The sequence below is a fragment of the Uloborus diversus genome, chromosome 9, assembly GCF_026930045.1.
Source record: "Uloborus diversus isolate 005 chromosome 9, Udiv.v.3.1, whole genome shotgun sequence".
Lineage (NCBI taxonomy): Eukaryota > Metazoa > Arthropoda > Arachnida > Araneae > Uloboridae > Uloborus > Uloborus diversus.
The window spans coordinates 99,544,442-99,572,229 of record NC_072739.1 but is presented as its reverse complement, the minus strand read 5'-3'; the positions used below and the strand labels follow the sequence as shown (position 1 = coordinate 99,572,229).

At 36.0% G+C, this 27,788-nt stretch overlaps 1 protein-coding gene across 2 annotated transcripts in view; it reads right to left on the bottom strand.

The window, feature by feature from the left end:
• LOC129230694 (protein arginine N-methyltransferase 5-like) overlaps positions 1-27,788 on the bottom strand; it is a 77,064-nt gene that overhangs the window by 29,151 nt on the left and 20,125 nt on the right. For both annotated transcript variants that reach the window (XM_054865113.1, XM_054865114.1), the window contains exons 3-5: positions 21,592-21,677; positions 4,767-4,898; positions 1,747-1,889 (exon numbers count right to left, since the gene is read on the bottom strand). In XM_054865113.1, the coding sequence (XP_054721088.1) occupies positions 1,747-1,889; positions 4,767-4,898; positions 21,592-21,677 (361 nt within the window). The remainder of the gene's footprint in view (positions 1-1,746; positions 1,890-4,766; positions 4,899-21,591; positions 21,678-27,788) is intronic.

Below are 27,788 nucleotides of genomic sequence, written 5' to 3'. Positions count from 1 at the left end.
ACAATATGTGGCACATATTGTTCCTAAAGTACAGCATTCATTTTTCAAATTTCAGTTATAAAAAATATCAGGAAAATGGGATAACTGTCGAAAGTTATTTGTATATTGTCATTATTTTTTTAGTTTTTTTAGCATACATTATTAGACTGAGAGGCAAATAGAAGGAAAAGAAATAAAATCTCTTTTCTTCAATATATTTAAACTATGGTTTTGTTATTATTGCTATTCATTTGCTATTGTTAATAACATCCCATTTCGTACAAATTAGTTGCATTGCGCCATTTCTTGCAAGTTTATTTTTATAGAGATTTAAATTTTGAAAGAGAGGCAGCAATTCTGAGTCCCGGAAAAAAGGGAGGGAGCCAGAGTTCAATTTTGGCTGTATCACTCAACTGTATAAATTTTTTATACTCTTTAGAGAAAAATATCTAATTTTTGAAAAATACTTCATAATACTATTTCAGGATCAAAAGAACTTGAAGTTGCTTCATTTGATCATGAAAGTCCAAAACATTTTACAGGTTGTAAAGTCTAAACCATTAGAGATTTACCAAATATTTTGGAATGCTTTCATACAATCCGAGACTGGGAGTTGCACCACATTTTTTTTGACTGACTTATGGATCTTTTCTATAATAAATTTAAGAAATAAAAATAATGAATAAAATAAGCAGAAATAAAGTAGCATATGGTGAAAAAAACTTCCAATATTAAAAATGATTGAAATATTTGCAGGATGCAAAAATATTGAAATCTCAAAACAAGGCATGCAATTTTCGGAGAAACACGTGTTTGACATTGTTGGCAAGTTTCCCAAACATACGTTTTCGGCAGATATTGCGGAAGATGAAGATTTGTGTGTGTGTGTGTGGGGGGGGGATGTAAAAAATAAAACAGGGATCAAACTTGATATAATTAAAAAAAAATTAAGGACATTTTCAGAAAATTAAGAACTTTTTAAGGATTTTAATTTTGCTTGATGAAATTAAGGGTTTCTTAAGGAAGTACGAACCCTGATGTAGAAATACAGCAAAACCTCAATAAGTAGTCAACTGGATTAGTGGTTACTTTATTTAAGTCGTCGCTTTTCTGTAGTGCCGACAAGGTCTCATTCACAGCAAGGTAAAATGATCCTTCTTTACTGGCCACCAAATTTTACCCGGGTTAACTAGTCACTCAAAAATTGTTTTCTAAAATTCTCTTTTCTTATTGGATCTTAGAAAATCGCGTCGGGCAGTTGAAATGCTATGTGATAGTCATTTTTCTTTGAAATTTCGCTCCTTGCTTCTGGTCATTCAAAGTATATTTCTTGCTGCAGTATTGAACATCTCTTCAAGGTACAACAGATGCAGAATTTAAAGCTTCAAGTATGTTAGAAGAGGGAGTTATTTTCAGTAACCAACAACTTCATCAATCAACATTGATGGATTGTTTTAAAAGAAAATCAAACACGGTAACTATAATATTGAATGTTCTTTTTTTCCTTTCTTAATTTCCCACTCCACATAAATAGTCACTCTGCCCGAGGGGGAAAATTTTTTTGGTCCCTTGAGTGACAAGTTGATGAGGTTTTACTGTATGTTGGTTTGACTCTTCGAGATGATTGTTAAACTCTTGAATGCAAAAATTGCTAATTATTGCAATGCTGCAAAGTGACTATTTCAAAGCATAGAACATATATTAACTATCATTTTTATGAACAGCATTTTAAAACATATATGAAGCAAAACGTTCTACACAGCATACCATTCCCAAGTGTCAACCTTGGATTCTACTTCAAGTGACTCTGCATCAGCATCGCCAACACCATTGCACAGAGAATTAATAAATATTTTTGATTCATCTTCAGCAGCCTTCATTGGAACATGTATCCACACATTATAGGTAGGCTATGTAAAAAATATGTATCTAGTCAATTATATTTAAAAAAAAAGTAAATATGAAATTGTAATAATCTTCTAATTAAAATTTTCAATTAAATTTCCTTAAAAAATATCAAACCCCCACAAATTTACAAAATTACTAAATATAATTACTTTCAAGTTGATTTGAAAATGGGAAAATTTCATTTCAAAGTAAATAATTACGTCTCATTAAAAACACAAAGAGATATGGACAAAAAATTTAAACAAAAAATTCATCAAGAACTGAACACTTTTCTATACTCCAACATTAATTTTGTGAAATTAGTTTACAGTTCCAAAATATCAACACTTTTTCCCTTGCTTAAAAAAATTTCAATATTTATGACTTAAATTGAATTTCATTTTCAGTATATATCTGTAACGTAAACCTTCTTTAATTTCTGCAGTTTCAAAAGCATTATGTAAGTTCCAAATGAACAAACTAGTTTGAATCTTTGATTGGCAAATTTCCAATAACTTCAATTGATAATGTTTGGCTTTTGGAGAAAAGAAGTCCAACCATCCAGTGCTGTAGTTGGAAAAACTTATGAGAACTTACATTTTTATACAATAGATGTCACGGTTGACAGGATTATGTAGCCAACTATATGAGGCATTCAGAATATGCAGAGGGAGGAACTCAATAGAAGATGGTTTTTGGGGGGGGGGGGGGGAAATGCATTTGAAACTTTTTTGGTAGGGTTAGTAACTATGTTCCATGCACATCTTCATATACATAATTGTCAAAACTGATTGAAAAATACTTCTGAGGTTACCAACAATTTAAATTATCATCCGCTTTGAAATTCTTTTATTAAAAGAGATAATGGGTGTAGTTTTCCTTTTTAAAAAAGTTTGTCTCTCCTTTCTTGCCAGTTTTATTAGTTTTAATAGGACACTATAGATAGGCAAAATTCTGTTTCATTGATGTACGTTAGTTCTAAAATTACTTTTAGTAAACATATCTAAACATTTTTTTGAAATTTTCAGAATTTAATTCAATAATACATGTTGTTGTCAATGTGAAAAGATTATATTTAATGCTGGTGTAAATTAAAAATTTATCTTCATGCTTGCTGATCGTATGCAATTCAAATTCACTTCTATTTTCGCAAAAAGTAGTAAATTAAGTCGGTTGTACATCATACGCAAAGTTTATTTATTGCAATCAAGATGATATACATTAACAATATTTTCTGATAATGGCGATGATACTTTTTAACATTATTTTCTGGCAATGTTGATGCACTGAGAACAACATTATATTGATTATAATTTTTAAAAGGAAATCTTTAGAAATTTTAAAACACTTGATAAGTTGTTAATTTCATGGTTTTGTGAACAGAATGGGAACTTAACTTAGGTTGGTTGGTTCTATTAGATTTAACGGCGCAAGAGCCTGAATAGGTTATACTGCGCCAAACTTTGGAAACCTAACTTTGGAAATAGAATTCTGTATAAGTTATAAACCTTTCTCTCTCATGTATACCTACTTTAGAGCCATACTAACGCGTCCAAAAACGGTTTATTTCTAGGTTATTACTGCATTGCATGTAAAATCCTATTCTGCAATAAGCCATAATGTAATTTTGTTTTAAAAAAAACAAACAAAATTCTTTCTTTTTATCTTCCAACATTTTAAGATCACAAGTCTCAACCTTCAAATATTGTAAACAAACATTTTATGCTCTCCTGAAAAGTAGCGAAAATTTTAATCAGGTGTGACCTTAATTGGTTTCTAAGCCTAGATAGGAAGTGATTGATAGCAAAAATTCTCTTTCAGATATCACAGCTGATTTCATTTTGGTATTGGGTTTCAGATCCCATGTAAAGAACTTTTTAACGCTTTCGAATCTATGCTGATTGATTTCAAAGAAATCATAAGGATAGTCTCTCATCCCACAAAACATGTAGTTGGTTTTCAGTTTTTACTAAAATTCAATATATTAGCTATGTCTAGAGATGAAAACAGTCGTAAAAAACCGTGAAATTTTGGTAAAAAACGGAAAAGAACCATTTTTATTTCGCTCCAGAAAGGTTTATTTCTGCTCCAGAAAAACTGAAAAAATGAATTTTTTCAATTATTCAGGTTTTAATTGAAATTTTCAGCAAAAAGTAATTAAGAAATTTCTCATAATTAAATTCTGATGCAATTTCCTCCCTCCACTCCCTCCTTGTATGTTAAAATACTGTCTAACTTTGATAATGCAAGTTGTTGTATGATAATATAATTTGCATATAGATCAAAAAACATTTAATACTTTTTGCAACAAAAACTAAATCAATATTCTTAGTGAAGAATTTATTTTCTTTCTTCACAAGCATAATTTTAAGGATAGAACTATGTTTATGCCGACTGTGTGAACCAAACGTACAGGGTGCAACAAAAAAAAAAAACCTGGGCAAGCAATTTCCCATGTAACTTTAATAAAAATAAAATAAACAAAATGGAAAAAATAATGATATGAGATGACTTTTAGCAATCAATAAATTAATTGGTTTCAAACTGGCCCCCTTTTCAAATAATACGGATGCGCAACTGCTTATTGAAATTTTTATTCAAGCAACAGTAGAATATCTTAGTGTCATTCATGGGATTAGCTGTCTTACTGTTGCTCTAAGGCAACAACATTATTCACTAAGAGATCAACAATGCCCAACTCAAAGTCGTGCTTTAATTATAAATTAGATCAACAATAATCAACTCAAAGCAGAATTTTTAACTATAAATTATTTTCCTTACACAATTTATAATGAATCAAGATTATGGAAATTGGTTACAAAAAATGTCAGTACCTCATGCTAGTAAAAAAATAAAAAGCTTTAAATACTTTTTTACAGTTAGTATTAAAATAAAAATACCTGATGTCCACCAGATCCCAAAATTTTAGAATATACATGACGAGCTAGGTTGACACAATTTGAATCTCTGAGAGAAATTACTATTGCCGGCAAGCAAAGATGTGCAGCATAGTTCATTTCTTGTTCCAAAGCCTATTCAAAAAAAAAAAAAAAGAGATGTGAAATTTAAAGCAAGAGTTATGCAATAAAGCATAAGAAAGCTATCTTTTGATGCTAAATTAGAATAAAAGTTAAGGAACAAAATAGTTTGAAACTTCCTCCCCCCCCCCTCAAGGAAAGCATAACATGGTTTTCTGGTTTTACAACAAGAAACGGATACTTGAATGTTTACCAGTCAATAATAAAAATCAATACAACTTAGACACAATATAATGTTAGTTTAAGTAGTTTAAAATAATTTAATTACCTTTCAGCACTTAAATATCCAGATTGGATGAGTTACTTCAAATTTAAATTAGCTATAAAAAAAAAGTTTGTTGTAGGCTTTAGTTAAGCATTTACCAAAGTGAAACACCGTGACAGGGGGAGATGAAGCACGTTGGACTGGTTTTCTGCTTTTCACATTGTATCTCATCAAAAAATTAAAGAGGCTTTTTGATTTTCACCAATAAGTTTCACTAAACATTTTTCATTGTCTCTTTTTTTTAATTTTAGAATTGATTTACTTTTTTTGTATTAATTTTTTAATGGACCCTTGCAAAGTGGACCAACGTGTCCCATGAGGGGATATGTTGGTCCACCTCGTGGGCATGTTAAACCACATTATGCAAACTTCTGTTTTAATTTTATTGATAAATATTATCCAATACTTCAGCTAACTTATTTTCTCATGTGTATAGAATAAAAAACAAAACAATTTTTTGTAACAAAATTATGATACAATAAATAATTTTTTGTGGTGTTGCTTTAAAAAATGACTGCACTAAGGGTAACAACTCAAGCCACCATTTTGGATTCCAGTTTTCGTTTCATAACACAAAAACTATTAACTTTCGGGCAAACTCTTCTCTTATGAATTAAAAAGCAATAAATTGACCAAAACATTTCTTTTTTTTTTTTTAGCTGTTGTAGAAGCAGAGATTAACGTTCATCCAGAGTCTAAGTCAAGATGAAAAGTGATATGTAAGCATTTTGTAGAGACCAGAAAATTAAAAAAAGCTGGGAAAGTAGTCACTTTTTCAAAAATTCATGGATGTTGAAATTAAATAGCTGTGCACGTCTTACAGCTAGAATAAAAACACCTCTTTAAAGGTAATTTCATGCTTTTTAAAGTAATTCTTTAAAGGATGGTTTCACCTGCAAATAAATAGTTTTTGCAATATGAAACAAAAACTGAAAAACATGCACCTAGAATCCAAGATAGCAGCGTAAATTCCCCCTACGTCAGGCTATATTTTGACAAACCACACGACAAAAACATATTCACCCTATCCTAATTTTGTATAAAAAGTGTGTTTGGTTCAAAAAATAAATGGAGGTAGAAAGTTGCAGAGGAATCTTGTACATACAGGTCAGTGACACGTTTGCTGGTCCCATTTTTCAACAAACGCCGATTTTAATGTTTCAAAGAAAAATTTTACGATTTGCTGTGGCGTCATTTGAAAGCTTGGGGGTGGACTAGTTTCTGGTAGATTTGACCGATTGTAGCTCAAATGAGAGATTTTGAAAATACTGTTAGAAGATTTAGGCGCAAATTCAACTTCAAGTACTTTGAATGATTCAAAGCTTTTAGTTTGCTGAAAAATTCCACTATCTCGATGAAAAATAATGTCATTTTAGGGCAGTTCTCAAAAGGTGGGAGCAATCACAGCCTTCAACTTTGAAGCTTTAACACCAAATAACTTTCATTTTAATTAACTGAAAAAATTGGGGGTAAATTCTATTGTATAAAGACAAGAATTGACATAAATTATTAAAAAAAATGCTCTTCAAATACCCTTTAAAAAAATTTCTTCACTAAAAAGCACAATTTTGGACATTCAAAACGTTAACTGAGCAAATGTACCATCAAAAAAAAAATAAAAATTTTAAATTGTTTTCATACGTTAAAAAAAAAAAAAATCAAGGGTATGAATCTCAAACTGAAACTTTTTGATAATATTTTCCACAAATTACAAAAGTTCGGACATATTATTTATTTTGTAAATGATTTTAGAAAGCAGGGAAGTTGGAAGTTTGATGTATGTCCAAAAGTTACGATCTGGACAATGCTATTATTTGAGAACTAAATATATGATTTATATGTTTTAAAGGTATTTTTCGATCCTCAAAATCAATTTTTAATTATTTTAAAAACTTTTCATATGTATTTATGCAGTATCTTGGAAGCAAAATCATTTTTCTTAAACCTTTAAGTGAGATGTCCAAATTGTGTTACGATCTAGACGCTGATAATTCTGCCCATTTATTCATAATTATAAATGACCTTCTGTCTTGTAACCTTGATAAAAAAGGCTATTATGATGTTAATTTCTTTAATCCAATGGTATTTTGCACAATTAATAAGTTATGCATTGAACATTACATAAATAGCATTAGAAACACAAGTTTCGATCATAACGAATGCATTTAAGTAAACAAAACTGTGGCAGCTCATAACTGGACAGCAGAGCCACAGAACATATGACTTCTGACAGAAGAAAATTCCTTAGTCTGAGAAAATATGCATCTGAAGTTGAAGTGGCTAATTCCGAAAGGAGTCAGTGGGATTGGAAATATTTCATTTTGCATACATGAAGAAAACGAAGGAAGAAACATTACCATTCAAGATGTTTTATTTGTCCCAGAGCTAGGAGGAAATTTACTGTCTATTGGAAGAATAGAAGAGAAAGGCTTTAAAGTGGAATTTGCAGACGGCAAAGCCAAAATAATCGACAGCGAGGGAAAAATATTCCTGTCAGCCAAGAAAAAAGGAAGACTTTACATCATTGAAGAACAGATAGAAACTGCCTGTATGACTAGAACTAAAAATACTGAACTGTTGCACCAAAGGCTCGGTCACCCACACTACAGTGCCATCAAAAATTTGGATCCTCTTGAAGACAAAGAATCGGCAAATACACCTTGCACCGTCTGTATTCAAGGGAAAATGAAGCGGAAAAAGTTTCCAAAGTCTGCCAGCACACGAGCCAAGGATCTCCTTGAAATAATACACTCAGATGTTGTTGGCAAGATTTCCCCTTCGTCTCTTGGAGGTTCAAGCTATTTTGTCACATTTACAGATGACTACTCACATTATACTACGTTATATACTATGAAGGCCAAAGCAGAAGTATTGGAAAAATTTGACGAGTACCGCCGCACAGTTGAAAACATCCACACAGGGTTCATACTCTATTTGGATGAAAAAATTCCATGACTTTTCCAAGACTTTTTCATGACTTCATAAAAATTTTCATGACCTTGTTACATGAAGAGAATAGTACTATTTAATATCAAACCTGCCATTTTTTGAAAATGAGCTTTAGCAAAACTTCCACGTTAATGCCACTATCTCATCCAAGCATTTAATAATTGAAAAACAATCAGTGTACACCTAAAAAACTAAACTTTGTATATGTCTTCTTCATATAAATTTAAGTAAAGTAAAAATACAGTGAATCAAATACAATGATGCTTAAATGTATAGTTTTTTTTATATGTATTTTTTTTTTTTTTTTTATTTTATAAATAGGCAAAATGATAATGAATGGGACAAAAGTTGAATGAGTTATTACTAAATTTCAATAAATTCGGTTTAAAAGGCTTTTAGTGTCAACAGTACATTTAATCATCTGAATAACTTGACAGTACTTGGGCTCTTCAAAGTAAAGAAACATTCTTTACTAAATTCATGTTTCTAAACCAGATATTTATTTAAAAAACACATTCAGCAGTGAATATATCTCCTGATTCAAATCTACTTGTTTACTTATTTGCACATTTCAAAAGCAAAAAAATTAATAGGTTCAGAAATTCTGGAATATAGTGTTTGATTCTTGACACGGAACATAGCAGTGGGTCGCATGAATCAGTGTTGAGAGCCATATGTTGGGCACTACTGTTTTATGGTATTAGAATTCCACTGTTTATGCATTCTATCATCTGACTCATGTCTTTATTTTTTTAAACCTTCGACAAATTAAGATAAATTTAAAAATAAATTTTATACAAGTTATGGAAACGAACTCAGATGCAATTGAATTGCGTTTTTTGAGTCCGTGTGTCAAAAATCAAACACGTGCAAGTTCGCTACTACAGAATTTAAAATATAAAAAATGTTGAAAATAATATTACTTCAAAATGGGTGATGTCCAAGCAGTAAAATCGCATTGCAAAAAAAAAAAAAAAAGTGTGGCAGCTACAGAATGGATGCAATGAGATTTCAAAATTCAGATTTATCGGGATCGTTCAATTTTCCAGTTTTAATAGTTTTTATGTGCAACACTGTTGAATCACTCAAAATGTCTAATGCTCTTTAAGCAACTGCTAATATATCTTCGCCCAGGACATTTTTCCATGACTCTAAATAAATTTCCATGACTTTGACTGAAAATTTCAATTTTCCATGACATTTCCAGGTCTGAAATTTGCTAAATTTTTTTCCGTGACTTTCCAGGATTTCCATGACCCGTACGAACCCTGTCCACAACAAGAAGATCAAGATTCTGAGAAGTGACAATGGGGAGAGTTCAAGAATGCAAGTTTTGACAAGTACCTCACCATGCATAGGATCCAAAGACAACTTACAGTGCCAGAAACACCTCAGCAAAATGGCAAATCGGAGAGATTGAATCAGACGTTAATAAACACAACAAGATGTTTGCTAATTGAATCCGGAGCAGGCCATGAATTTTGGGCCGAAGCAGCAGCTACTGCAGCCTACATAAACAACAAGCGACCATCCTGTGCAATAAAGGGCAAGATCCCCGATGAAGTTTGGTCAAGCGCTGAAAGTAAAGTAGATCACCTCAAGGTATTTGGGTGCAGGGCATGGAGTCATACTCGCACACATTCAAGGAAAAGCAAACTTGACCCAAAGGCTATAGAATACATTTTTGTTGGCTATCCAACTGGAGTCAAAGGCTACAAGCTATATGATTTGAAGAAAAAACAGTTTTTCGTAAGCAGAGATGTGATCTTCGAAGAAAATGTTTTCCCCTTGAAGGTTGAAAATTATAATGATACTGCAGAAGGAGCTATTCTTAGCATTGAAAGCTTAGATGAAAACTGCATGTATACATCTGAAGAAGAAGTTGATCTTTCAAATTTAGGAAACCAAATGCCTTTAAATCATCAAGAATCACAGGATTTATGCACTGAAGCGTGCTCGATTCAACAGATAGAAGACGTCCCAGATGACAAGTGTGAAGATTTAAATGAATCATTTGGAAATATTATTGAAGAAGTGCATGACACACACGATGATGTTATTGCTGAAGCGTCAAATAGCAGTTCGGGCAGTGGAAGCAAGAGGGGAATAGGTGCAAGGCCTGTGAATCTTCCCAAACACCTTTCGGATTACTATCTCTACAATGCCAAAGAGACACTCCATGATGAGAGAGACCCAGTGACAGTCACTGAAGCCATGCAATCCCCTGAAGCAGACATGTGGAGAGAGGCAATGAATGAAGATATTGCAAACCTCACTCAAGCCCAAACATGGGAACTCACCACAAGACCACCAAGCGTGAAGATAATACCGTCCAGGTGGCTGTTTCGCAGAAAAAAGGATGAATCTGGAAAACGAGCAAAATTCAAGGCCAGAGTAATTGCAAAAGGTTGTGTTCAGGTATCTGGCAAGGATTTCCAAGACACCTTTGTGCCTGTCATCAAGCTTAAATCCATTCGACTGTTGCTTGCAATAGCTGCCGAAAAGGATTATGAAGTCCATCAAATGGATATAACAGCTGCATATCTCAATGGCGTTTTAGAAGAGGACCTGTATATGGCACAGCCAGATGGATGCATTGAAAAAGGTAAAGAATACCTTGTCTGCCACCTGAAAAAGAGTATATATGGTCTTCGTCAATCGGGAAGAGTGCGGAATTCTTGTTTGAATGACTTCCTAATCGATTATGGATTAACAAGAGCTAAAGCAGACCCTTGTACCTATTTTTGCCATGAGAGAAACATCATAATTGGAGTCTATGTTGATGACCTCCTAATCATTGGCGGCATAGAAGAAATAAACAAGTTCAAAGGAAAAATTAAAGAAAAGTTCACTGCAAAAGACCTAGGTCCTGCCAGCCAAATATTGTCGATGCAGATTAACAGAGAAGAAGATGGGTCGATCACGCTGGATCAAATTGCTTATGCGTCTGAAATTTTAGACACATTTAAGATGAGTGATGCAAAACCAGCTGCTACACCATTAGATCCAAGCATCAAGTACTGCAAGCCCGATGATCAGCAGGGGGCGGAATCGAAGCAAACGGGGGCCAGCTTCCCTTATCGACAAGCCCTCGGCAGCCTCTTGTACTTGGCTTGCGGCACACGACCTGATCTCGCATATGCAAGTACATGAGTCAATTCAACGAAAGCCGATGGAAGAGCACTGGAGAGGAGTCAAGCATATCTTCAGATACCTCAAGGGTACTAAGCTCCGGAAATTGAAGTTCCAAAGAACCGGAAAAGGATTGCTTGCCTTCTCGGATGCCGACTGGGAAGGGGACAAGACCGACAGGAAATCCTTCAGTGGATAGATACATGCTTTTACTTGCTGGAGGACCAATATCTTGGTCTAGCAAAAAGCACACCATCACTGCTTTGTCCTCCACCGAAGCTGAATATGTGGCCATGTGCCACGTAGCAAAAGAAATCTTGTGGTTCAATAGCTTGGTAAAAGAGGTAGTAAGTAGCCGCTTATTTGCCTCACCTCAAGTTGTGAATGTGGACAATCAGGGAGCAATATTCATTGCGAACAACAGAGTGACTTCAGAAAGAAGTAAGCATATAGATATCAAACACCATTTTCTACGTGACCTGGTTTCCAGTAATATATTGAAGTTTGAGCATATACCCACAAAGGAGAATGTGGCAGATGCCATGACAAAACAAGTTTAAAAAGGAACATTGAGTCATTTGAACTATGTGATGACTTGTTAGGTTTTTTTTATTAATTCTTTTGAAGTCCTGCAACCATGGACAGTTTGTAGCTATGGACATATTTTTTATTTTCTTGAATTTAATTTCTGTTAAAAGTGTATTGAAGTGTTTTTTTTTTTTTTTTTTTTTGTATTGTAGTACCTAGAGTTTGCCATGTCAGTATTTTTTTTTGCTTAATGGTTGTATTTTTAATTAGAAGTTTTATTTTCATTGTGTTGTATCTAGTGTGATAGGCAAGGGAGATTGTTAAAAATATATACCTCTCACACTATATTTATGTTTTTAGTATTTTTCATTTATTGCTGAAACTGATTGGCATCGTGAGTTTTATTATGTATCTTCGTTATACTCAATTGGCAACACTGGTTGGTGGTTGTTCTGTTTTCACCTGCTGTGTGAGTTGTGCACCACGGTATGTTGTAAGATGTCGTAAGTTCTTCAAATATATTTTAATCCACATCTAGACTCGTTTTAGTCTTTCTTTCTTCATTATGCCTTTTGGGAGTTTTTAACACATAAATCCTCTATTTTTCATTGCAAAATTTAAAAATAGATAAAACTTTCATTGGAAAAGTTCAAAAACTGTGAAATTTACATTATGATGATGTCCAAAATCTGTTCCCTACTGGACAACTATGTCCAAAATCTGTTACCTACAGACTGATCATTAAATTTGCTATTTATTAATTTTTATAAATACCTGCTGCCTTTTTATGCTTGCATATAATGTTCTACGTGTACATACTATGCAATAAAAACAAAATTGATGTCAAATTTCAAAAGAAGCTCAGAAGTAACTTTTTGTTCCCACCTTTTGAGAACTACCCTTTACAGGATTTTATATGATTTTCCCATTTGTACTGTTACAAATCCTGTAAATAGTAAATATTGTAGGAACGTAACCTGTAAATAGTTTCCCGTAATGAATATACAACCCCTTTTTCATTCGGCTAAAGTATACGACCCCTATTTTCTTTCTTTTCATTGATAACGGTCAACGCATTTCGAGAAGCGTGTGGAATATTTGAGAAAATTCTTTTCGGTGTATTTAAGCCGTTAGCGATGGATAAACAGTTAGTTTTCGTTTGATATTTCGAACTGAGAAGATTTTTGCTCTGTTTATAGCGAGGCATTTCGCTATGTTGTTTTCGTATTTGGAAGTAAATACGTGTGTAAACGTTGAGTTTACGGTGTTGTGTGATAATTGCTTAATTGCTGATGAATAATTTAGCAGTTGTTGAAGATCTTTCCTGTACATAGTGTAAATAAATTTCCTGTGTTTTTATCAAGAACTGTGTTTTCATTTCAAGAAAGTGGAAGTCTCGCCGGATCCGTTACAATTTGGCGCCCAACGTGGGGCTTCTTCTGGACTTTCTTGGAGTAAGTGTGACTTTGGACATTTTTTTCATAAAGACTGTTTGAATTTATAGACTTTGTTTTTATGGTGATTACTCGCGCAATGGATGACCAATTAAAACAACTTCTGGAAGCAATTAATGCTGTGAAAAGTGACTTGACCGAAAGTTTGGCGGCTAATCAAGACCAATTAAAAAGTGATTTGACTGCAAGTTTTACTGCAAATCAAGAACAATTAAAAAGTGATCTGACTGCAAGTATGTTGGCAAATCAAGACCAGTTAAAAAGCGATTTAACGGTGCTGAAAAAGGACTTAACGTCTAACCAAGAAGAAATTAAAAACGACCTTATTTCGGTAAAGACTGTGATGGAAAATAAATTTAATGACATAGAGCATCGAGTTGATGCAATTGAAGAAAAATTTGATACCGTTGAAAGCCGATTCAATGCTGTAGAAAATAAATTTGAAGATGAAGATAGAAGATTTCATCTACTTAAAGAAGAGATCTTTAAGGACGTGGAAAGGAGATTGGCTACCGCGGAAAGCAGCTCTGTACAGTTTGGCGCTCCCACATCGGTTGCTCGACCGTCCATTAAACTTGCCACATTTGATGGGAAAACTTCGTGGCAGGTTTACAAAACTCAATTCATGATAGTGGCGGAAGCGAACGGATGGGACTCTGCTACCAAGGCCTGTCATCTTGCAGCATCCCTGAGAGGTGACGCAGCGGACATTCTCCAGACCCTTCCGGACAGCCAGCGCCTGGATTTCGCCGCCCTCACAGCTGCGTTGGAGCTTCGCTTCGGTGAGAAGTGCCAGAAAGATTTCAGCCGACTCCAGTTGAAATCCCGTTTCCAGAAAACCGGGGAAACCCTGCAAGAGCTAGCGGCGGACGTCGAGAGATTGTCTCATCTTGCTTTTTGTGACTGTCCTGCGGATGTTCGAGACAACCTGGCACTCAACTACTACATCGACGGGGTTCGAGATCCGGAAATCCAGAAAGCTCTACGGATGGCGGATGTCAAAGACCTGAGTTCTGCTGTTGTGTATGCAATGAAGTTGGAGGCCGCCCAGCAAGCAACCCGCAAGGATCGCCATTCAATCCGCGGCGTGAAAACTGATGAGCCTGATCCGGTTTCGTCACGTTTTGCTGATCTGGAAAAGCAAATAAAAGAAATTGCAGAAATCCTCAAAAGGAATTCGGCTCCCAAGGACCATAATGGACAATCACTTAAGTGCTGGAAATGTGGTGGCGAGGGTCACTTACGAAGAAACTGTGAAGCTCGTCAAGAAACCAGAGGGAAGAGCACCTCTCCCTCGCAGGTCCAGGAAAACTAAGCCATGGCAATCTCGCGGGGCGGAGGTCGCCAAATTGGAATGAGCCCCATCTTAAAGTTTTCCAGATTTCATCGACGAGTGGCGGCAGTAATGGACTGTTTGTTTACGCATATGTAAACGGGTTTCCCTGCGAACTGATTATTGACACTGGAGCCAATGTTACGATCATTAGAACAGATGTGGCTCGTCAATTTGGACTTAACATTCTGTGGACGCCGCCCTGCGTTACCCTCCAAACTGTGACAGGTGACAAGATCGAGATTGAAGGTAAAGTGAACTTAGAAATTGTGTTTGGAAATGCCATTTACCATCATACCGCATTCGTTGCTGCTATCATAGACCCCTTCATTCTCGGATTGGACTTTTTAAAGAAGTATGACTTCAACCTCGACTTCAAGACTAACGAGCTGCACTCGACGAGAGAAGACATAGCAGTCTTTCCCGCAGAAAGTGATGTAAAATCCGCTCATCAAATAATTGCCCAAACAGATTTATCAATTCCCTCAAGGTCAGAATCATTAATACCCGGCTCCATTGAAGAAAGCAATAGTTTTAGATTTGGACTCATTGAATACCCCAACTTAAGCAATAACCCAAAAGGAGTGCTGGTGGCATCTACGCTTGTGGACCTTTCCAAGGATGTAATTCCTGTGAGAGTCGCCAACGTGAGTGAAAGGCCAAGGAATATCCGGAAAGGGGAAGTGTTAGCAACTTGTACTCCCGTAAACTGCATCATTAGAAGAATCAATTCCCCCGAGACTGTGTCTTCTGAGTCCTTGACATCGAAGTTAATTGGGAGTGCACCCTTATCGAAGGATCAAAGAACTGCTGCGGAACAATTGGTGGACGACTTCAAGCATCTGTTTTCATCTACATCGGAGGATGTGGGCCGGACGAATTTAACGCAGCATAGGATCTACACTGGAGAACACCCCCCTATTAAACAGCATCCAAGACGACTACCGTTCGCCAAGAAGGAAGAGGTTGAGACCCTCCTGAAAGAGATGAAGGAGAATGATGTAATCGAACCTTCATCCAGTCCTTGGGCCTCTCCCATCGTCTTGGTCCGAAAGAAAGATGGCTCCACCAGATTTTGTGTCGATTACCGACGACTGAATGAAATCACCAAGAAAGACAGTTACCCTCTTCCACGGATAGACGACACCTTAGACACTCTTTCCGGACACAAGTGGTTTTCGACCCTGGACTTGAAGAGCGGCTACTGGCAGGTTGAGATACACCCTGATGACCGAGAGAAGACAGCGTTTACAACTGGACAAGGCTTATGGCAGTTTAAAGTGATGCCCTTCGGCCTCTGCAATGCACCAGCTACGTTCGAGCGTCTTATGGAGACAGTGTTAAGAGGACTTTCCTACGAATCCTGTCTGGTCTACTTAGACGATATCATCATCGTGGGACGCAGCTTCGAAGAACATCTGGCAAATCTTAGGAAGGTGCTGCAAAAGCTTAAGGAAGCCAATCTGAAGTTAAGCCCGTCCAAATGTAATTTGTTCCGCCGGGAAGTGAACTACCTTGGTCACATCATCTCTTCTGAGGGTGTACAAACCGATCCAGAGAAGGTATCTGCGGTCAGGAGTTGGAGTCGTCCCGAAAACATCCATCAGTTGCGAAGTTTCCTGGGGCTCTGCACGTACTACAGGAAGTTTGTGAAGGGTTTTTCCAACATTGCACGACCTTTGCATAAGCTGACGGAGAGCAAGCAAAAGTTTGAATGGTCAAAAGAATGCGAAGATGCATTTCTACGACTGAAGGAGGCTTTAACATCAACGCCTATCCTCGCCTATCCTCAGCCTGAAAAATCCTTCATCCTGGACACTGATGCGAGCAACGAGGGAATTGGAGCTGTTTTATCCCAAGAAATTGACGGAAATGAACATGTCATCGCTTACTGGAGCAAATGCTTATCAAAGTCGGAGCGAAATTACTGCGTCACCAGAAAGGAGTTACTGGCCATAGTGAAAGCTGTAGAACACTTCCATCATTACCTCTACGGCCGAAAATTTCTGCTTCGGACAGATCATGCCTCGTTAACTTGGCTTTTGAACTTCAAGAATCCAGAAGGCCAGATAGCCAGATGGATACAGCGGCTCCAGGAATATGACATGGAGATCAAGCATCGAAAAGGGTTATCTCACGGGAATGCTGACGCTTTATCAAGGAGACCCTGTCCTGAGAACTGCCACTATTGTTCCCGAATCGAGAAACAGTATGGAACGACTAGCCCTACCGCCTATCAGGTGACAGTGACTCCAACATCATCAGAACCTGATCCATGGAGTGATGACCAAGTTCGAAAAGATCAACTTGAAGACCCCGACATAAAACCAATTTTAGAGTTCATGGAAAGTGACAGTCGACGCCCTAGCTGGCAGGACGTTTCCATCTTCAGTCCTGCAACAAAAAGATACTGGGCTTTATGGAACTCACTCCATTTACGGAACGGCGTGCTACACCGGAAATGGGAATCTGACGACGGCAAGACATCTAGGTGGCAGTTACTACTTCCTCGATCCAGGATTTCAGATGTTCTGAAAGAAATACATAGTAGTGCGACTGGAGGACATTTTGGTGTCTTGAAAACTCTCAATAAAGTTCGGGAGCGCTTCTTCTGGAGCAAGGCGAAGGATGACGTGGAGAAGTGGTGCCATTCTTGTGACGCCTGTGCTGCTCGTAAAGGACCGAAGAAGAGAAGCAGAGGGAAGCTACATCTGTACAACGTTGGAGCTCCTTTTGAACGAATTGGGATCGACATCCTGGGTCCTCTACCAAGAACTGCTGATGGGAACAAATACATTCTTGTTTCCATCGACTACTTCACCAAATGGCCGGAAGCATATCCCATTCCAGATCAAGAGGCTACTACCGTAGCAGAGACTCTAGTCCAACATTGGATCTCGAGATACGGAACACCTTTGCAGATTCATTCCGATCAAGGGAGGAATTTCATCTCTGCTGTGTTTAAGGGCCTATGTCAAATTTTCGGAATTGAGAAAACTAGGACAACACCACTACACCCACAATCGGACGGCATGGTGGAGAGATTTAACCGCACAATCCTGAATAATCTCTCACTTATGGTATCCAGAAATCAACAGGATTGGGACAAGAAGCTACCTTTGTTCCTGCTGGCCTACCGCAGTGCTGTCCACGAGACTACCGGATATGCCCCATCTCAGATGCTCTTCGGACGAGAGCTTCGGCTACCTTGTGATCTCGTCTTCGGTCGTCCTCCGGATGCGCCTTCATCGCCTGAGGAGTACATCCAGGATCTCCAGGCCCGGTTGGAAGACGTTCATAACTTCGCACGAGAGCGAATCAACATCGCGGCGGAGAAGATGAAGACCCGATACGACACAAGGTCTACTGGACATGAATTCAACGAAGGCGACAAGGTTTGGTTATGGAATCCCATCCGACGGAAAGGTCTTTCACCCAAATTGCAGTCGCATTGGGATGGACCCTACAAAGTCGTTAACCGACTGAATGACGTCGTAGTGAGGATCCAAAAATCACCTAATGCAAAACCTAGGGTTGTACATTATGATCGGTTAGCCCCATACTATGGCCATAGTTCATGAGTATTACGTAAACAACCATGGTTGATAACATAAAAGTTGTAGATAATTTTTGCTTTTAATGTTTAGTAATATTTCTTGTTATTATTGTGTTTTCTGTATCTGTTAGTTATTAATTAATGTGTATATTTGTAAACTTGTGATAGAAGTTTGGCACCCTTTCTGGGGATGTTACTGCCCGGGACGTGCAGTCCTTAGGAAGGGGGCAATGTTACAAATCCTGTAAATAGTAAATATTGTAGGAACGTAACCTGTAAATAGTTTCCCGTAATGAATATACAACCCCTTTTTCATTCGGCTAAAGTATACGACCCCTATTTTCTTTCTTTTCATTGATAACGGTCAACGCATTTCGAGAAGCGTGTGGAATATTTGAGAAAATTCTTTTCGGTGTATTTAAGCCGTTAGCGATGGATAAACAGTTAGTTTTCGTTTGATATTTCGAACTGAGAAGATTTTTGCTCTGTTTATAGCGAGGCATTTCGCTGTGTTGTTTTCGTATTTGGAAGTAAATACGTGTGTAAACGTTGAGTTTACGGTGTTGTGTGATAATTGCTTAATTGCTGATGAATAATTTAGCAGTTGTTGAAGATCTTTCCTGTACATAGTGTAAATAAATTTCCTGTGTTTTTATCAAGAACTGTGTTTTCATTTCAAGAAAGTGGAAGTCTCGCCGGATCCGTTACTGTACTTATTTTGTGTGTAGTTTTTCCCAAAATTTCAGAAATCTCTCTTTCCCCGGATTTTTTTTTTTTTTTTGACTCATTTTACTTCTATCTACCGAAACTCTGTTTTGAGCACGAATTGGACAAGATAATGAGTGGTTCTATGATCCACTTTGACTCTTCTAGCACACCATTCATTTGGCTGATTAGGTCAAGTTCAAACTGTATAAACAGTTTTAGACAACTAGTGAAAATATTTTTAGATGTTAAAAAATGCATGATTATAGAACCGTAATTTCACTCAGAAAGATGTATTGAAATGAATTTAAGCGACAAGATTATCAAACAGGCGCGGATCCACGGGAGGGGAACTGGGGGAACGTTCCCCCTCCAAAATCCCAAGTGTACCTAAAATTTTTCAGAATAGAATACAGGAAAATTCCTTCATTTTTTAAAACTTGAACTTGAAGAAAGGCATTAGGAAAAGCGAGGAGAGAACTGTAAAAGCAGATCCAAAGAGGGATCGGGAAGTTCTCCCCACTCCCTCAAAAAAACAGTACCAAAATTTGTTCAGAAAGCAGAGTACAGGAAAAAATTTCCGTTTTTTAGAACGTGAACTAAGGAACCAGGAAAAGCTATTGGACCCCAAAGTGGATCCACGGATTGGAACAGGGGGAATGCTCCCCCCCTCCCGAAATCTCAAAGATACCTAAAAAATTTCACAACAGAGTGCAGGAAAATTCTTCTGTTCCCCTTTTTCCTCAAAAAAATCCCAAATGATCCTAAGACTGTTCAGAAAACACAGTATAGGAATTTTTTTTCTGTTTTTTAGAACTTGACGAAAAGCTCCAGGAAAAAAGATTGGACAACAGCGGAAGCGGAGGGGAATCCACGGAGGGGAACTGGGGAAATGTTCCGAGGGGAACTGGGAAAATGTTCTACTCCCCCCAAAATATCCCACGTGTACCTAAAAATTTTTAAAACAGAGTGCAGGAAATTTTTTTATCTGTTTTTCAGTACTAATCTTTTAAAATAAGTCTTTTTGAACACAAATAACCTGTTTAAACTGTCTTTTGTATTTATTTGGTGTAGAGTATGTGTAAAGCTTCCACAATTTAGTGGCACAACCAGAGGGGGAGGGGGGTACCGTCCCAGAAGCCAGATTAGAATGTTTTTTAAAAGCATTTATTATAATTAAAGAGAAGAATAGAACGCACAAGGGGAAATCGAAGTCTTTTTAATAAGAGGGGGAAAATGACGCGAAAATAATCTAAATTTCTATTGAAAAGAACCTTGAAAATTTTCAATCGTGGCAGATTATTGATCAGTTAATTACATCCCGCACCTCCTATTTCTTTTTTTCTTTTTCCTATTCGGTTTAAAAATAAGAAAATCTTCATAATGCTACGCTTTGGAAGTATCCTTTCCCTGCCAAAACCTTTCAAGAGCTCCTCAAATCTCATTTTCAGGCCTTCATTTTCGAAAAATTTCCAGGGGAGGACTGCCTAACACCTCGCATTCTAAAAACATCGAGAATCGTTTAATGATGCTTTTTTGGAGCTTCAAATTTGAAAAATTGCCGAACCCCTTACGTTACCGAATATGGTCTACAGTCACGTGTTTAAGACGACAATTACGAAAATTTCCGGACAAGAGCCCGAATGCTCTCGTAGGAAATCTAAAATTGAAAAAAATTACAATTTCGAAAATCTAAGGGGAGAGCGTTTAAATCCTTCGTCACTAATATCGCTTAAAAACTTCGTTTTCTAAGACATCAGTTTCGAAATATTTTTTGGAAAGAGCCCCAGAACTACATTGCTCGTAACATCACCAAAGTTTGTCTGTAACTGCGTTTTTGGAACTTCAGTTTCGAAATATCGGGCGGAGGGGTGATCAATTTAGACCTATTCTACAAAAAAAAAAATATCTATCGGGGTAAGCCTCAAAAAGTCCCATTTCTTACCAAACTGTAAACCGCTTTTTAAAACTTTAATTTCTAAAATTTGCCACCGAAGATCCCCCCCCCCCACGAACCTTTTCTCCCAGTATAACCTCATCAGAGACCGTCTAGCACTGTTTTTAGGACTACAATTTCAAAAATTTTCCGGGGGACCCCCCTACCAGTTGATGAGCATTTTAAGATTAAAATATAAAAACAACACAAATACTGCAATGATTAAAACGGTTTTTAAAATTTTTTTTTGAGAACTGTACTTGTAGAATTTGTAATGCACAATTTTTTTTATAAGAAGCGATAAGACGCAGAGGATAAGTTGTATAGCTCAATTTTCATGGTTATTTTTTAATAAGTAAGATTATATACCCCCCCCCCCATAAACATATATTGCTGAAAAAGTTCCCCTCCCAAATCCATAGTCTGGATCCGCCACTGTTATAAAAACTATTATTTTTGTTTGCAATGACAAGATCGAAGGTTGGCAAACAATTTTCCAACCTTCATCTCAGAAAGCTTTATTAAATGTATAGATTCCTCTTTGAGAACTCAAATTTTAAACTGAAAAGAGCATGATTACTTTTTGTTTTCAAAAATCCTACAAACTCTGAAAACTCTTTAGCACTGTAAACTAAAAAAAAAAACTTATGATTCATTTAAATTCTAAGAAATTTTTGAAAGCAATACACTTGATTTTGTAGAAGAAACATGAAAAATGTTTGAAATAGTTTTTAAAAAATAAAATAAAACAATAATAGGCTTAGCCGGAAAAGGTTTCGTTTAATTTTTGTGAAAAAAAGAAATACTTATGAGAAAATTAAGATCTTACCCTTTCTGAATTTTGCCGAGCTTCTAAAACTGGTGAATCTAAATTAATCCATGGAGAAATCTTACCAACAATTAGGTTACTCCAATCTGAAAGAAACATTTGAAATAAATAGATATTGACAATAAACAAAGCATTCGTGCACTGCAGAGTACTTGTAAAAACAATTATTTTTATCACAAATACGTGATTTAAAAGCCACAGCTAAAAAAAGGTATTGTCAGCCCCTATTAATCAAATACTGTGGGTTCCAAGAAATATTATTCGATTAAGCAGGGGAAATAATCTTTACCTTACTAAATTGACAACATTTGTCTTAAAATGTAATATTAATGAATAAATAACTATATAATGGAGGTAATTAATGTTATTAGTCAAAAAATTTTGAAACAAGCTAAGTGAATGACAAAATAATATAAGAACTCCATACATATTATCAGTGTGAAAGGAAAATTATAAAAATGTAACTTACAACTTGAGGTTCCTCATTTGTAATGTGCGAAAAATATAACTTAATATTTTTACGTCAATAATTGTTCATACTTAATTAAAAAACATCTTAGCAAAATATTGCGAAAGCTGATACATATTATTTGATTAAGTGGGGCTCTTTAACATTACCTCAATGGGGAAATATTTGGTTCCAAGATTTTATTTGTGTACGCGGGGTATTCGTTTATCCATTACTCAATTAAGCGATTCTATGTACACATTTTAAACAAACCTATATACATTATTTCCTCCTCAGTAAAATAAAATACAAGTTAAATCATTAAAAAAAAAAAAAAACCCTCAAAGTACAACATTACATAATTATTATACTGTAGCATCAGATAATAACTTGTAGAGAAAAAGTAAAGATGAAATGATATTTTCAATAGAAAATTACACATCAAACAATGTTTTCAATGTGATGGAAAGAATAAATAATTCCACTTTCAGAATTATGTAAGTAGAATGCATTAAATATGCCAGTAGAACAAAAAATAAATAGTGGACTCATGCTACAAATGCTAAGTGATTTTAATTTATATGAAATGGTTATGAAACAAGTTTTTCAGGAATAAAAAATCACACAAGATTTTTCAGAAGCAAAGTAAGGGGCATAAGCATCAGCTTTATCATTGGCTTCATGAATGGACTTTTATTCTTTAGCATCATTCAAAGTAGATGTTCCCACATCATACCAATTTAAGAAACTTTATGCAGTTTAGATTAAAATGACTACCGACACAGGGCCGTCCGAAGAGCAGATGGCGCCCGGGGCGAAAGTTTCCTGGTGCCCCCCCCCCCTATACACACAGAAAAATCAAGTTAGTTATAACATCAATGTATAATAGATACTTGCAAATATTTATCTAGTAAAATGGTATTCCACTAGATAAAAAAACAGTCAAAACCGAGTTGGTTATTTATTATTGATCAAACTAAGAGCACAAATAAATAATTTGATGATTATAAATAGAAAATGTATTTATCGAAGGAAATTACATAAATTAAATTTTGATCTGGACTCATTAAATGATTCTTTCCAAGAGTTTTTTAGTTTTACTTGTACCAACTTAATACCAGTTTTCATATATGTTATAAACAAAGCTGCAGGGGTCGATCCAGGTTTTATTTTTTGGGTCCCATTTTGTGAAAAGGCAAAATATTTTTGTGAAATTTCGTTATTTTTGTGAAAAAGCAAAATATTTTTGTGAATTTTCTTTATTTTTGTAAAAAAGACCTTCTTGTGATTTTTTTCTCGGAAAAGATTATATTAAAGCATTTTTAGCTGTCGTATCGTTATAGAAAAGCCCTAGACAGGTTTCAGGGGTGATTGCAAGTTCTTGAAGAATACCTGAAAGCTGTCAAGAGAAAATGCGCTGTGGGAGGGGGGAAGTAAGACCCTTAACATTTTATTCGTAATTTAACACATACATTACATTTATTGCTTTTTTTTACAAATATACATATGCAAGGCACACTTTCTTAAGGTGAAAGTCTCACAACAGATTTCCTGTTTGCCCCTCTCAAATACTTTAAGAGCAATGAAAATTGCACATGCTGCTGAACGTAATGATAACTCCTAATAAATACAATATGAACAGACTCAAAGATATCACATATTTCTTAACACAAAAGTGAAATACTCATTAAAGATTCCATGTATGTGTTTAAAAAACTTAAAAGTAATTAAAACCCAAAATAATACTGCACCAGCATTGAGCGTTTAATTTTTTGACTTTTGACGTTCTTACAGAGTAGGTATTTCGTTTAAAACTTTGCAATTTAATGATGTTAATAAATATATAAGAAATTTTATTTGTTTGCCTCTTAAGGTACAGTAAACATCAAAAATTCGTTTACCATGGCTGATGTAAGGAAATCAAGATCTTCAAAACAAATAAAAATATAAAAACAGCATGTAAAATAATTTTATTTTAAGTAAAGTTATTTTAGAATTGGATTTTGAAACTCAACACAAATTAATACTAAATATATATTGCATAATTAAAGTAAAATTTAGGATTTTCCTGAAAACAAGACCAATCACAAGTGTCCCTCTCCCGTCCCCCCTCTGACGCTCTCAAGCAAAAACACCTCACGCAGCAAGCAAAAAGATAAGATGGGGGAAGGTGGAAGAGGCTCCCGCGTAGATGCGTACACAAAAAATATTGTGAAAAGGCTGCCTTTTTATAAATTTTTGTGAAGGGGCTGCTTTTACGACGCGGAATTTTGTGAAGGGGCTGCTTTTATGACGCGGAATTTTGTGAAGGGGCTGCTTTTACGACGCGGAATTTTGTGAATGGGGCCGCTTTTGCGATGGGGAATTTTGTGAATGGGACCGCTTCTGCGATGCAGAATTTTGTGCTGGATCGACAATTTGGCGCTGGATCGACCCCTGAGCTGTTATTCTTTTGCATCAAATACTTGTAAGTTTTAGGGAGAAAGAAGCTCACAAGTACTCAAACACATTGAAAATCTCTCAGAATGTCGTTTTTGGAGCTCTAATTTCGAAAAATCATGGGGAGAAGGAATCGATTTCAATTTATTTAAAAAAAAAAAACCGAGCAGAAAGAGCCCCTGAGCCCTTACCGTAACGTCAATAAACATGGCCTATAATCGCGTTTTTAAGGCTAAAATTGCGTTTTTAAAACTAAATGCTCAAAATTTTGATTGAACAACTTTTGACCTTTTTTCCTATCCGACCAAAAAGATTTTTTTTTTTTTTTTGAATGTGTTGTTCCCTTAAAACTTTTTTATGGTTACGTCACTGCACGCAGGGGCAGAATTCAAGCAAATTTGGTGGGAACTAGACAAAGTACCTTTTGTTTGATTCTAAACAGTTGTATTCTCAAAAATTGTATCTGCTTCAATGATACAAAGGAAACGAATGTTTTAGAGATTTAGAGAGAGAGGAATAATTTCTTGCCCTAGGAAAAAATAGAGAATCATTGCAATGATTCCCTATTTTGTGTGTCTATGGCACACGAAATGATAATACGGAAATACACGTGCCTTGCAGCGCCCCTAATTTTATATGGTGAGGGGCGCCACAAAGCGCCCCTCGTGAAAATGTCGTTTTCGTGTGAATGTCGTCGTGTTCCGTCGAAAAGAGGGGCGCCTTGCGGTGCCCCCTCATTTCGCGGTGCCCGGGGCGATTGCCCGCTCGCCCCCGTCGGGACAGCCCTGTACCGACATTGACTAGGTACATCAAACATATTTATCTTCTTCTTTACTAATAATAAAGCAGTAAGTCTCTCTGTCCGGAGGATGTCTGTAGGATGTCTGTGACGCGCATAGCGCTTAAACCGTTCGGCCGATTTTCATGAAATTTGGCACAAAGTTAGTATGTAGCATGGGGGTGTGCACCTCGAAGCGATTTTTCGAAAATTCGATGTGGTTCTTTTTTTATTCAAATTTTAAGAAAAAAAAACTATCATAAATTACGAAATTATCATAACGTGGAATCGTAACATGGGCACAAGCCAATTGGCGAGATACGAAATTATCATAACGTGGAACTGTAACGTCGGTACAAGCCAATTGGCGAGAAAATTCACCATACATCATTTGTAAATATACAAGCGAACCAAAACACCTTTAATTTTTCTATTACGGGCGAAGCCGTGCGGGTGCCACTAGTTACTAATAATAAAGCAGAAAGTCTCTCTGTCCGGAGGATGTCTGGATGTCTGTAGGATGTCTGTGACGCGCATAGCGCCTAAACCGTTCGGCCGATTTTCATGAAATTTGGCACAAAGTTAGTATGTAGCATGGGGGTGTGCACCTCGAAGCGATTTTTCGAAAATTCGATGTGGTTCTTTTTTTATTCCAATTTTAAGAAAAAAAAACTATCATAAATTACGAAATATCATAACGTGGAACCGTAACATGGGCACAAGCCAATTCGTGAGATACGAAATTATCATAACGTGGAACTGTAACGTCGGTACAAGCCAATTGGCGAGAAAATTCACCATACATTATTTGTAAATATACAAGCGAACCAAAAGACCTTTAATTTTTCTATTACGCGCGAAGCCGTGCGGGTGCCACTAGTACAGAATAAAATACGAGATAGCTTAGTTTCAGAGTATCCGCTACATATATGAGTTTTGAAATCCATGACTTTCCACGACTCCTGCATGTAACTTTCCATCACTCATAGGATTCAGTTCTCCCAGAATAAAATATTAATTTTACACAGGAATATCTATATCAGTCTTTTGCAGGGTTTGTTGATTTAAATCAGCTTGATTTAAATCAAGTGATTTGAAAAAAAAAAGAAAATTAATTTGAATTCTGAAATTTTGAATTCAAATTATGTTTTTTGCAATCACAAACTGAGACAGGACCCTACTCATTGGAGTTATTGTTTCTAGAAACAGCTCCTGTCCCCCCCTCCCCCCAAGTCTGCCTCTCCTCTTGGCCGGTCACGTGTGTATTAGTTGTGTGTGTGCGTAGACCTGTGTGTATGCACGTAGGCGTGTGTGAGTGTATGTGTGTGAATTCGTGCGTGTGTATGTGTGTGAACGTGCGTGTGTGTAGGACATGGACGCCTCCGACCAGGAGATCGGATAGCTCAAAACCGGAGCAGCCGCGCCGCGCCGCGCAGCCAGCAGAAGACGGTAGGCGGTGGTGCTTGCAAAGGCTTCTGGTCTAAGTTGAAAAAGGCACGGACACCAAAAACGGTCAAATGAGAACAATAAGCAATCGTGATTGCTCAAAAAAAAAATCAGATTTGAATCAGATTTGTGATTTTTTAAACAAAATCATTAATTAAAATCAGTTGATATTATTTTTAGAAATTAATTTCGCATTTTAAAAATGTATTGCTCTAAATTTAACTACACTGCATTATAAAACTACATAGATCCCTCTTTCACTCTTGCAATATTGCTTTTACTCAAAAATTAGTTAAGAATAAAATACAAATTTGCAGTTTTTCTTGTACGCCGTGACTGATATAGTTAAGAAGAGTAATTCTTCAACACATTATTTTACACTAAAAATGTACATGATGATGGAAATCATCTTCTTTAAGCAAAGCAAACATAAAAAACAAAATCACATCTTGTCAAAGATGTGATTTTTTGATTGAGATAAAACAAAATCACATCTTGTCTAAGCATTATAACATATTTATAAATCTTAAAAACTTATTGAATAGTTAGAGAACTTATCTTAATTTTAATAGTAAGCTGAATGGATTTATATGTTGTACAACATACAGTATGTTTACGAATGTAAAGTAATTATATCTGCAAATTTTTGAAGATCTCTTTCCGTGATTTCCCTCCGACTTTCAGGTGCGCAAGTACCTTATTTTTCCCGTACACAATAAAGCTACTTTTTTACACCTATGCATTCAGGGTTCATACTCAATTTCAGAAATAAAAGGAAGGAGTTTTGAAGGAGTACTAACGGGCTGTCCTTATACCTATATATATGTTAAAGTATGAAATCCGTTATTTTATAGAATACCTAGTTATTTCATGGAAAACTGATCGTGTCTGTTAAAGTGTAAAACTCTCTTGTATTTCATGGTTTAACTAGTTATTTCATAGAATAACAATCTGCAGACTGTTAAAGTGTAAAATAATTTATATCATATATCTTGCACAACAAATACCATTTACCTTCCACTCCTGTGTTACCTCCAAAATGTTCGTGTTAAACCCAGTGTCTCAACAAAAAGTGTTTTTGTTTCA